At 39.2% G+C, this 13178-nt stretch overlaps 1 protein-coding gene across 3 annotated transcripts in view; it reads left to right on the top strand.

Annotated features, from left to right (window-relative positions):
* The first annotated feature begins 3843 nt into the window (after positions 1-3843).
* FAM214A (family with sequence similarity 214, member A) overlaps positions 3844-13178 on the top strand; it is a 99476-nt gene continuing 90141 nt past the window's right edge. Inside the window, exons 1-2 of one of the 3 annotated variants that reach the window (XM_011986420.1) lie at positions 3844-4387; positions 5097-5213. In XM_011986420.1, the coding sequence (XP_011841810.1) occupies positions 5198-5213 (16 nt within the window). In that variant the 5' untranslated portion in view covers positions 3844-4387; positions 5097-5197. Of the gene's footprint in view, positions 4388-4461; positions 4787-5096; positions 5214-13178 lie in introns of those variants that run through there. The other 2 variants (XR_001006720.1, XM_011986412.1) reach the window with 2 other exon arrangements.

Genomic DNA, 13178 nt, shown 5'->3' with positions numbered 1-13178 from the left:
TTTCCTAATCTGAGAAATAGTTATCACCCTCTTTGGATCAAATACATAATATATGTAAAATGCTGAGCACAGTTACTGTCATGAAAAACGGCCATTATTATTCTTTAAAAAGACATTAAGTCTTGGTGGCTTAGAGACCTCCAGAAGCTTAGCAAAATGGTCAGATTAATTAAAGGTTTATCCACCTTGAAGTTTAGAGGCCCTTGTGTTTCTAAGCCCTAAGACACTTATGCAGGCTGGGACCAGAAAGAATACATTTTTACTTCCTTATACCTGTGGTTTTAGAGGGTAGACAAACAGGAACCTCAAAAAAGAATAAGCCAGACAACCAACTTATGTGAAGGTAGAGGGTTGTTTACAGAAGCCAATGCCTTAGCAATGACTCCATGATTTTTCTCTCTTAGAAATTAACTGTACTGAATTTAAGCGGATAATGAGAAACAATTTAGATATGGAAAAGATAGCTTGCATTTCATCTTGTTTCAACAGGTACTAAAAGTACACAGTTTGTTTTTTTATCTTTGCAAGAACAGATTTATTTATACATTTTAATTCTACTCATCTTTATTTCTACAAAATTTCATGGTGAATAAGATGTACTGATTACCATCTTTAAAATAATGTATCTTCATTTGATTCTCAACCACTTATTCATGATTATTCTCTAGCTGTGGGTCATAGAGTTGTTCTTTTAAGATACTAGAGAGATCTTAACACTTTTCACTCATTTACTGTAACTTTTACAGAATTAAAGATCTTCATGTTTGTGTAACCATTCAGAACCTCCATTCTCTTTCTTAGTCACATGGTCATCTTCCCTGTGTGTCTTCTGCCTTCAAACCTCTCCTTATCAGGACACTAGTCAATGGATTTGGAATCTACCCTAATGATCCACCTCATCTTAACTTCATTACTGTACATATATCTAAGTTTACATTCACAGATGGGGGATGAGAGTAGGACTGCAACATATCTTTTTTTTTTTTTTTTTTTTTTTTGAGGGGAGAACACATTTCAACCCACAATGGGTTGCTACTATTATGAGACAACATATAATGTATACATTGCCACATTGCCTCAAAAGTATAATGAAAATGTATCATTTACAAATGAAATTTGTGCTACCCACCAATTTCTCACCTCTAGCTTTATCCCACTAGGGAGAAAATGCCAGCCAGTATTAGACGTGCAGAAGATAGGCATGCACAAGAAAAGCATATTGGAGAATACAAAGGTTAACACTGAGCTCCTACTTTATATCCAGTTCTTTGGTAAGTGCTAGGGATACAAGAAAGAAAAAGGTACCAATCCCTGCTCTGGGGGAGCTCATCCTGGTAGTCTGGACTGGTTCCATGACTTTGGTCATAGTAACAGCCTTGTATTCATAAAGTGAGCAAACCAGTTATCCTCATCACCTTAATAAGTAAAAGAACTTAGAGACAGTCATTACAGATTGATCATACACCACCCATTTCAACAAAATCTGTAAAAGTTGAGGGGATGAGGATGAGTTGCCGAAGATGAATTAAGGTTTTTTGAAGTTAGTTACTCATATATGGCTTCGGAACCCTAGGGGAAAGCAAAATGGAAAGCAAATCAGATGAAAAGAGGGTAAGGTTCTTGCCAGCTATCTTGATTCCCTTGCTTACCCTTACCCTTCACCAACATTTGTTCTGCTTACGTGCTCTGAGGTGTGAACAGAGCACCTTAGAGTGAATTGCCATTTCAAGTCATTATTTCCAAACATTCTGAACATGTGTTACATAATCATAAGATAAAAGAAAGCAATAACTATTGTCAGAGTCTAAACACCTCAATTTTATAGGTGAAACAAAGATTTTAGAATATGACTCGATTAGGGCCATGTAACTGTAATAGTACTGTAAGCTCCTTGAGAGTAGTGACCCTATCTGGTTTTGGTGACGTTTATATTCTCAGAGACTTGTATGTGCCTAGCAGGTAGTATTCAGTAAATGCATATAATGGAATGAAACAATTTGAATAATGAGTCAGAAATACACCTTTTAAATACTTTTTCTACTGCCATGATGATTTCACATTTTTGAACAGGTTTAAGATTCTAAATTTTAAAAAAACTTCAGGTTAGTCTAAGAAATGTTGACATCATCATTTACACACGTGCTGTTAAAAATTATTTAAGAGAGAATAGTTTGTGCTACACACTAATAGTCTTGGCTTCTGCTCTCAACATTTCCTGATCTTTTTACCTCTTTTGCATTAGATAGAGGAAGAAAGAAGCTAAACCAGATTTTGCTGCCTGTTCACCCAGTAAGCCTTTTACAATAGCTGTTATTTGGTCCCAGCTGTTGTGCTAAATTTAGGTTTTTGGCTTATCTGTAACTGTTCTGTCTCCCATTACCAAGGTTAATTGCAAAGTGATTGTAGAACAAGTAAAACTTCAGTTCATTTTTTAAAAACTACATAATACAGTATTCAATAATATCAAAGTCAAATCCACTGGGATTTAATATTTGTAGCATTTTATAGATTAAAGAACTGTTGCCATTTGTCAGTTTCATCTTCATGATGCCAGAACATTTCAGAGAAAATGAAATGTTACCCTCCTGAATGTTCTCTCTGCTCTGATTAGATACAATCGTGGAGTTAAGGTTAACAATTTCAGTTGTACATGTTATTTTACTGTACATATCTAAGCAGTAGAAAATGTTGCTTTTTAAATATTTCATGCTTTTTTCATAAGAACTTTATCTGAGGCCCCCAAAAAAATAGAACTGTCAATCTTGCACTTTATAAAACTCTTCTGATGTGAAAATAATAGGCTCATTGTTAAAAAAAAAAAAAAAAAAGAAAGGCACAAATAAAATTGCCTTAGACTTGTCCTAGTACTTTCCTGTTGTGATCCTTTTATGCAAAATTATATCTAAAAAAAAACTTTTTCTAATGAAACCAAAGAGCCTTGCAAATTTTTACCTGTCTCCATTTGGGCTCATGCCCCAGATGTACTTTGTCTACAGATTGAGTAGCTAATAGCTGCAGCGCTTGTTAAGATTGGGTTTTTTTAAGTACAGCAGATTCTTGTCATCTGTTTGTGTTTAAATGACGACAACATCACAACACGAAATGTCATCATGTCACATTGCTATAGCACAACAACAAAATTACAGCTCCCCAACAATAACATGCTGTCAAAGTGTCCTCCTGCCCATGAGTCAGTGTTTTAGAAGTTATGAAGATTATTTTTAGCACAGCCAGTGTCTTGGAAGCTTGGGTTCTGAATCCTACTAAAATCCTTAGTGATTTGGGAAAATCTAGGGTGGGGGTGGGCTTCCTGTTCTTAAATTATCCCACTCCCTGACCCGCATAGCTGCCCACCCTCCTGTCCCGGCCACATTACACCCGGGTTCCATTATGCGCTGCAATCCACTTGGGGCTCGATCACAACTCTGCGCCAGCATCCCGTGTGGAGGAGGAGGAGGAGGAGACTATAATTATCCTCCACGTCTGGGGCAGGCCCTTGGATGACATCTCCCCAGTTACCCTGCGCTCTAATAGCGCAGCTCCTCCGATTCCTAGTCTCAGAATCCAGGCGCGCCTGGGCCGGCTGGGGGAGCAGCCGAAGTGCCTGGGACCTCTCAGGCTTCCCGTATTCCGCCGGTGCCTCCCGGCCGCCATCTCCAGCGCCGTCGCACCCGCCGAGCACCTGCACCGAAAACCCGGTCCCAAACTAGCGCCCCGGGGCGAGCGGCGGCATTGCCATAGCAACTGGGCGCCAGGGCCGCGGAGGCCGCCGGGGAGGAAGTGACGAGCGGAGTGGGTTGGCTGTTGTCGGGACACGTGACCCAGGCAGTGTTTTGACAGGGCAAACAGCAGAGAAAGAACTGGCCGAGCGAGGGGGACGGGGAGCCCGGGCGCCAGAGCTAGAGACAGCGGGCGGGCAAGGAGCTGGCAGAAGCTCTGGGCAAGAGGGCCGGCTGGAGATACGGGCGGGGGAAGCCCGGGGGCCGCGGGGCTCCGGTGCCAGTCAGGCAGGGCGAGGGGCTGAGCGTAGGGAGCGGAGCGAGGCGGTGGCTGAGGCGCGGGTGGATGGCCACAGGGGCGCCGGGGAGCCGCTTCGGGCTGGTCGTCTCGGGTCCCCACGGTCCCCTGAGGCAGCCCCTGGGGCCGCTGCGCTCCACACTCCGCTCCCGCCGGCCCTGCGCCTCTCGGAGCCTGAGGTCTGAGGTGGGAGTGTGATGTGAGCCGCTGGGCGAGCGGTGGAGAGAAGTGCCAAGAGGAGGCGGGATTGGGACGAGAGAGGAGAGCGAGTTAGTCAGCAGAGGTCGGCCGAGGGAGCCGAGGAGCCGGCCAGCCCGAGAGCGCCATGAAAACAACTCTCCGGCAGGGAGAGGGGCAGGCGCGGCGCTCGGTGCGGCGGGGCTGAAGGAAATCCGGGGCCGCGGCGGGACGGAAGGGGCTGCGCAGAGCAGGGGGCAAGCCCCCGGCTGTAAACACCTCCCCCGGAGCCGGCCGCGGAGGACTGGTTGGGAGTTGGTAGGGTCGCCCCGGGACAGCCCGGAAGAGTTCGTTTGGGGCTGGGGGCTGGGCAGGAGGAGGTGACTCGGGTTTCTGTGTAAACTTGGCCGCGGTTGCCGCAGGAAGGCTAGCCAGAGGGTAATTACACAGGTGAGGCCCGGCGGGGCGGGCGGAGCGCTCGGGAGGCGCAGGGGACTGGAAGAGTTGGCTGCGCCCAGGCACCAGGTGGAAGAATTTCCATACCAGCCCTGCGGAGGTGCCTCTGTTGCCAGAGGCGTTTTTGTACGAAGGGGTTAGTTTGTGTTGCTCGAATCTTTTTCTTCTTCTTGCCTGTACCTCCAGGTTATAAATAGATCCCGCTTTGGTTCAGAGACTGTGTGTCAGAGGACACATTGGCCTGGAGAGCACAGAGGCAGGGAAGAGGGTGCTCGATCCGGAGGAGATGGGGGAGGCGGTGCAAAGAGAGTTTTGCTTTTTTCAGACCAGCCGAGGGTGCTGTCACCGCAGTTGGTGCCAGGAAGAGGCCTAACTTAACAGTAGTTTACTTGCAAGGTCCGGGTATTAGAATAGGGCCAGATTAATTTTATTTTTATCTCTTTCAGCATTTTGAAAACGAAGCAGAAGCCGTAGAATCAGCGGCGAGCCTGTTGAAAGAACCCACACGTGCATTTCACAGCACTTTGGGTGAAAATTGGTTGTGAAAATGAAGCCAGACCGAGGTAAATTATTTAAGTAGGGCTTGTTCCCCCACCCCCTTCTTTTCTATGCCTCAATTTAGAAGTGTTAACCTAATTCTGCAGTAGGATCAACTATTTCTGTATCATATGTGATTATCTGTTTTTGTGACAGATTCCAGCTGGTGAGGTAGAGAAAGGCATATGGAAGAGAAGGTTAAGCTTTTTTAACAAAAGTGCTTCTGAAACCGTAGCTTCAAGAGAGATTCTAGTGTATCTCAAAATGAAAGTAAAGAACGGTATTTGTATCTGTTGCCACAATACAGGTATTTTAGAGTTGTACTTGCTCGTTTTTAGGCAGTCAATTAACTTCAGCTTTCAAGAAGTTCATAAGCTTTTTAAACTTGAATGTGAACTTGATAAAATGAAGAGAAAACTTAAGATTTTGAGTTGATAAGTATTATTTTATTACTACTTTGATTAGTTGATTTTTGTGCTTTAAGCAAACTCCAAAAGTTTGCAGAGTACTCCAGTATTCAGTATACCAGCATATGGACAGTTTGGGCCACTGAAATCCCTAGTGATAAGTAAATGTCACTTCCTTTTTAAACCTGTATTTTCAGGATTTGTAAGAATATTATATACACTGTTTTTCAAGGATTTCAAGGTAATTGTTTAATCAGTCTTCTGATTAATGGCAAGAACCAATTTTAGAAAATGTTAATATAATAATGGTTAGTAGTGAGAGCTTTTCCGTCAGATATGAGTTTGATTCCAAGGAACACTGTGAAGTGGGGATTATTTTATTTGGTAGGGGGCTGGACTAGATGACAGATTTCCTTCCAAATCCAAGTCTTTAGGATTGCAAATATTAATTTATCCAACGAATTAGATGCTTATTTTAAAATTTATATATATTAAACTGGTTATTTTTCCATATATTTTTTCAAAGTAATTACAAATTCTCTGGGTAAAATAGGTCTATTGAAATGCACCAGAAGGAATTGGAGAAAACCGTACTTAATTTAGTGAGTTAAATTAGTTTTAGGTGTTGGCTATGATATACAATTAGGCAGCAGCTATGTGTGTATCAAGTATTAGTAAGTGTATTGCTCATGAGCAGGTTCCTTGTGTAGAATATACCAAGTTTAGATTTTTAGATTACATCAATGACTTTGGAAAAATGGCACCAAGGTTAGTAATTGAATCTCAGAATAAACAAGCAAATAAAATCAAAGTCACTATTTATTTTGAATTGTTTTGAAAAGTTGCTTTACAGTCATAAGCAGTTTTTGAAATAGTATTTGCAGCCAAAACGAGTGTTAAACACAATAAAATGTTTAGTTGTGTACTGATACAGATTTTTAGGGCAAACAAATTTATTCATCAAGATTTCCAAAGAAGTTTTCACCTTAAAAATTATAGCTTTCTTTAGCATTCTCAGGTAAAGATGATGGGATTGTGAGTTTAGTATTGTGATTATATTCCATAATAATAACATAAACCTTTAGACCCATGGCTTTTTTTTTTCTTTTACTAAGACCTGTGTAAGTAATCTTTTACTTAGCAAACTAGTACAGAAATACTGAAATAAGCTTTTCACAAATGTACTTACCCTTACTGTGCGCAATGTAGTGTTGTATTTTCTATTCTGTTTTACGTTTTGAAAAATTGCTGCCACCACCCATTGAATTGATTTCTTCACCAATTAATGGGTCATGATGACCTGCAATTTGAAAGGCACAGTTATGGACAACTCTTAACAAGAAAACAGTTATACTTCATTTTTTTTTTTTAAACTACATTGGTATCTAAAGAACTATCCTATAGAAATTACTTTTCTGGATAATTGAAACTTTTTAAACGTCAAAATATTTTCAGTTGTAATCATGATATATGGAGACATTTTAAAAATGTTCATGCTTCTGGTTTGAGATTTTTTTTTGTCTCTAGTTTAAACTATCTCAGCCTATCTTTTTTATTCTGATTTTTATGTTCCCTGGATGTCAATAGTTTTTGTTAATATATTTATCCTTGCCACCTTTTAATTTTCCTGCTTTTAGTCTCTAAGCTAGAGAATTAGATAACTATACTTAACACTAAGTTTTCTATAAGATGAACATAAATAGGAGAACTTCTCAGCTACTCATTCAGAATGTGAGTAAAGTGTGAATTTTAATGTAGCGACTCAGATACTAGTTTCGTGGGACACAGCTGTACCTCAAAGAGTTAAAGTTTCTAAATAAATACAATAGCCTCTTATCCTACATGATTGAGTGTTATAGTTGGTTGGCTAACAGTAAAAGTCTAAGGTGGGGGTCAGGAAAAAAAGCTTAATTCTTTTTCTATTGACTGTCTGTTTTTATGGAAGGTATGGGGAGCATTGGTCAATTCTGCTCTCTATACCCTCCATAAAAACAAACTGATAGCCAATAGAAAAAATTATCTGAAGATCAGGAGTTTCTACTATATTTTCAAATAAGATGTTATGGTATAGCATGATAGCTACATTTCACAATAGTCAATAGTATTTCACTGTAAAGGTAAAAAATTTAATTTTAAACAATAATATAACATTACTTGGGTAACACTGCCAAAGATGAGTCTTAGATGTTGTCATTAGCACAAGCTTTTGTGTTTTTATCCTTGTTCCATTATTTGCTTGCTCTCTAATCTTCATCACATAACCTCTAAGGGTCTCAGTTTCCTTATCTGTAAAATGGGAATAATTCCAACTTCTCACAGTTAGAATGAAATATGACAGTGCTTGGCACATAGCAGATATTAAATAAATAATAGCATTTATTATGCTAAATAAACACTATAGATGCTTATATATTGGTCAGTTATAAGATACACTCAACAGAAGAAATAATGAAATGTTTAATAACCTAACGCTATTTTGTTTTGTTTTGCATTCATAGTGTTCAACCTGCTAAGGCTCGAGCAGATTAATAATTTTTCAATATATAGTTATCTGAGAAAATATAAAAGCTACAGAAGGATACTTGCAGTATATGTATAATGTGTTTCTTTATATTGTCATTTGCTATTACAGTTATGACTTCTATATGTCAAGGATGACATGGGTGGACTAAGCTTTCTGGAATAATTAGATTTTTAAGTGATGTTAACAGCTGACTAGAGCTGGGCAGCTGGAAAATTTAATGTTATTCCACCTTTGACTCAGGGATGTACAAGTTTGGACCTGGTTCTAGATCTGTGTGTATATTGAATAGCTGGTGTTTCAAGAGAAGTCTAAAGTGTGGTCCATGGCCTGTTGCGGTGACTCATGCCTGTAATCCCAGCACTTTGGGAGGCTGAGGCGGGTTGATAGCTTGAGCTTGAGACCGAGACCACCTTGAGTTCAAGACCACCCTGGGCAACATAACAAGACCCTATCTCTATTTAAAAATAAATGTGGTCTTAGTGTAGAAGTAATTAAAAACATATTAGGTTATGTTGTAAATGTATTTCTAATTTTGTATTTTTGATAGCTGAGCTTATCAAAACTGCTGTGAAGGATTAAGACCTGTAAAATAAATCATCAATAAATTAGTAATTTAAATCTACTGTTACAATTCATATTCAAAAACATTGTAGGCTATTGATCTTTAAGTTAAAACTATTAGTACAAAATGTGTTCCACAAACAAAACACCACACTATTTTGGGGTTTTTGTTTTTGAGGTTAAAACAGAGAAGTGCTTAGTTTTTTCCTCCATATTGGCTATATTACAAATTTAGACATTAGCGTTAGAATTCCAGTGGTTTATGAACTTAACTGTAGCATAATGCAACCCTGTTAACCTCAAACAATTCACTCCTAGGCAGGTGAAATAAGAGGAAAGAAGTGTTAAGGACTAGAAAAATGTAGCAAAGCAATTAGGTGCATTGCTTGCTAAGTATAGTTCATTGTTAGTTGATGTAAGTCAAACAAAAGAAATGGCAGATGTTGGAGAAGAAATATTGACTAGATTAAATAAAGCAGCCTTTTGCTAAATTCCCAGGTAGAGGTGGTGGTGATAGTATGAATAACAATAGCTAATACTTGTTCATACTATGTGCCAGGCACTGTCTTAAGTACTTCACATATATAACTCATTTAATCCTCACAGATACTCAAGGAAATAGATGCTGTTGTCATCTCTGTTTTATGGATAAATGAAACTGAGTCACAGAGAGAAGTTTGTTAACTTACCCAAGGTTACACAGCTAATAAAAGGGCATGCTCAGATGTGAAGTGAACTTGAGCATATGCTCTTAAGCTCCCTGACTGGTAGCAGTAACTAATGTTAAAATACTGTAAGATTTTGGGACCAAAGTGGTTTAAAAATACTTGAGGAAAACTCAAAACAGGTATTTGGTAAGTATTGTGATCTTGGAAAGCTGCGTATCCTCTCTGCCTCAGCTTTTATCTTTACAATAGGGAAAGTAATAGTACCTCAGCTCATGGTTATTTTGAGGATTAAATTAATGTATGTGATGTGCTTAAAACAGTGGCTGACACTTAGCATTCAAATATAAACTATTATTTTTGGACATTTTCTAAAGAAGAAGCCAGTCAGTTAGTGAAAGCTGAGGAAGACAAAAGAAGGGGGCTAATTCAGCTGCATGTTTTGTATATTCACTGTGATCTCAAGTTAAAAGCTGGCTACTGTTGGTCTTTCATCCATTTATGTTGATGAGTCTTGACATCAGTAGCTGTCAAATAATCACTGGCTTGATACAACTTCTGAGATTCAGATACTAAAGGGGTTGACATAGAAATACCCCGTCTGTGTTTTTGCCTGTCATCCAGTAAGAAGGAAATGATTCAGTGGACTAAACTCTGTCATTTCTTTGAAGAATGAGAAAAAAAGATAATTGGAAGGCAGAACTGAGAGGCAAATGTGTATATAAGGAGAGTGACTTAAAAATTGATTTTCTCTTCAAGAACTGAAGAAACCCATGGGGTCTGAGCATTCTGCGTTGTGAACAAATGTAGAAAAAAATTAGTTGTTAAAGAATATTTATATTTATTCTTTTGCCTTTCTCGCCTTTGGATCTAATTATGAAAATGTTTTCACCCTTTTTGAGGCTGGGGATTTTAAAAACTGGAAATATTAAACTCAGACTAATAATACTGATTTTTTTTTTCGATAATGAAAAGGCAAAATTGTAGTACTTGGGAACAGTACTTCTTAGTAGGTAAACCAAAGTCAATTTGTTAATAGTTAATTCTGTCTTGGCTCAAATAGGTGAAAAATCAGAATAGCTCTTCACGTAAGACTTTTTCTTTTTCATGAGGCAGGGTCTTACTCTGTCACTCAGACTGGAGTACAGTGGTGCAATCATAATTCACTGTAGCCTCCAACTCCTGGGATCAAGAGATCATCCTGCTTAAACCTCCAGAGTAGCTGGGACTACAGGTGCACACCACTATGCCTGGCTAATTGTCTTATTATTTATTTATTTATTTATTTATTTATTTAGAGAGATGGGGTCTCACTATGTTGCCCAGGCTGTTCTCACTCTTATGGGCTCAAGCAATCCTCCTGCCTTGGCCTCTCAAAGTGCTGGGATTACAGGTGTGTGGCATTGCACCTGGCCCAGACTCTTACTTAAGTAAAACAGGATGGAATAGGTAAAAAATGCCAGTTGATAATCAAAAATATTAGACTAAGAGCCCGTGTGTAATACCACAATTCCTAGTAATGATTTGAGTTGAGATTTCTCATATTTCCCTTTCCATGTAAAAGATACTCATCTCTTCCCCTTGTTTACCATATCCAGCCCCACTAACTGCCTTTTAGGTTTTTAATTACCACTCAGGATCTTGTATGCGCAATTCCTGCTGCCTAGAAAGCCTTTCTCCCCAGTCATCACATTGGCGGCTCCATGTCATTCTTTTGTTATAGAACTTAACTGTCATTTTTTCAGAGAGGTTTTCTGTCACTACCCTATCTAAAGTGCTCAGTGAATGTTAATTGCTGTAATTTATTAAATGAGATATCCCTTGTTATTCTGTGTCTGAGCAGCCTGTATTTCCTTCATAGCATTGACAACATTTTTAAATTTCTTTTGTTTATTGTCTGTCTCTACAGCTAGATTTTAAGTTTTGTGAGTCCAGAAACCTTGTCTCTTATTCACACCTGTATTCCCATCATTTAGTAAGCAGTCTTGTACATGGTAGGTGCATAGGTGTTTAATACATATTTGTTAAATGAAAGAAGACTTGTATGTCTCAGTGTTTGTGGAGCAGATAGGTAGGAGCAGCTGGGTAGCAATCTTTGACTGTTTTACTGATACCAGCTGAAATTCTGCCAGTTTAGGGATTGGTTTGAGTTAATGACTGTTAGGTTCTTATCACAATTTTATACACAATTTTTTGGAAATACATTGAAGGATACTGTCCATAACTTACTTAAATAAAGGTTATATTTCGCTAGGCGCGGTGGCTCACGCCTGTAATCCCAGCACTTTGGGAGGCCGAGGCGGGTGGATCATGAGGTCAGGAGATCGAGATTATCCTGGCTAACATGGTGAAACCCCATCTCTACTAAAAATAAAAAAAAAAATTAGCCAGGCATGGTGGCGGGCACCTATAGTCTCAGCTACTCAGGAGGCTGAGGCAGGTGAATGGAGTGAACCTGGGAGGCGGAGCTTGCTGTGAGCCGAGATCACGCCCCTGCACTCCAGCCTGGGCGACAGAGCAAGACTCAGTCTCAAAAAAAATAATAAAATAAAATAAAGATTATATTTCTTAATTAATCATATCTTATGGAATTAAAACACTATAAAATATCTTCAAAGTAGGCAAAAGCCGTTTGGTGACAATAGTTTCCAGTTTATATACATCTGACTAACAGATGATTCATGCACAAACATTTGCTAGAAGCTCTCTGACGTCCACCCCCTGTGCTGAATTTGCTCCTGTTGCTGTTTCTGAGAGAGAGGGAGAATGTCTGTATGTTCAAATTGGTAAACCTCAGGTTTATGAGTATAAGAAAGTACAAGTCGGATAGAGTAATAGGAAAAAAACTCAAAGGATTTATAGTTTAGATTTGGGACCCATTCTTGGACTAAGTCCCAAACCTGTTTTCTTATCTGGAAGATGTAGCTGGCCAGGGGTGTTGCTTGAGAGCTTCAACTAAGATAATGTGTCAAAGAACATAGTAAGCTGTGAAATGCTATATAAATGTGGACTAATTTACTCTGTGGGCAGGATTATTTGTATAGATGAGCAAAGGGCCAGGTCTTCTCAAACACAGCCAGCTGCATTTTAGTTGGTGCTATTCACACAGTATGAGGATTTTATAACTTTTAGTTTCCTCTTGCTATCCTGACAGAAATTATACCAAACTAGAGATTCACTTGGATTAATAAATGTATACTTAGTTATACATTTTTCAAGGATGGTTGAAATGATGGTCATATTTTAGTTTAAATGGTTTCCTTTTAGCAGCGTACTATAATGCAAGAAAAGTTAAGACACTAAGCTTTTAGGATCGGATTTAGATTGAAATTCTAACTTCGGCACTTACCAGCCAAATGACCTTGAAAAAATTACACAGCCTTTCTGAACAACGGTTTTGTCTTTTTGCTCTAATACCATCAACCTTAAGCCTTGTGGGAAAGGTAAACTGAGAACATATGGTTTGGCACTTAACATATGCCTAGCACTGGGTAGGGATTGCTGAGTGGTTTCCTCTGCTAACAAGAATACACAACTTGGAACAGCTGCACTGAGGAAATGAGTGTTTCAGAACTCCGTTTTGAAAACTAGTTGTAACAAGCATAAAAGATCAATGGACACTTATTATGTCACTTTCAACTTTGTCTTCTGAAATATACAACCACATAGAAAAAAATCAAAACCAGCATTGAACTACCCAATCTTTAATGCAAATGCAATGGGAGAGGGAAAGTAGGTAATTCGGAACACAACCCACTGTTTCTGGGTGATAGTAGACCATAATGAACAGTTTAGAGCAGCATCAGGGCGGAGAGTGAGGCAGAGGTGGGAACT

Source organism: Mandrillus leucophaeus, unplaced genomic scaffold (assembly GCF_000951045.1).
Source record: "Mandrillus leucophaeus isolate KB7577 unplaced genomic scaffold, Mleu.le_1.0 Scaffold108, whole genome shotgun sequence".
In the NCBI taxonomy this organism is placed as follows: Eukaryota; Metazoa; Chordata; class Mammalia; order Primates; family Cercopithecidae; genus Mandrillus; species Mandrillus leucophaeus.
Note: the sequence above shows the minus strand (reverse complement) of the source record. Positions and strands in the feature narration are given on the sequence as shown.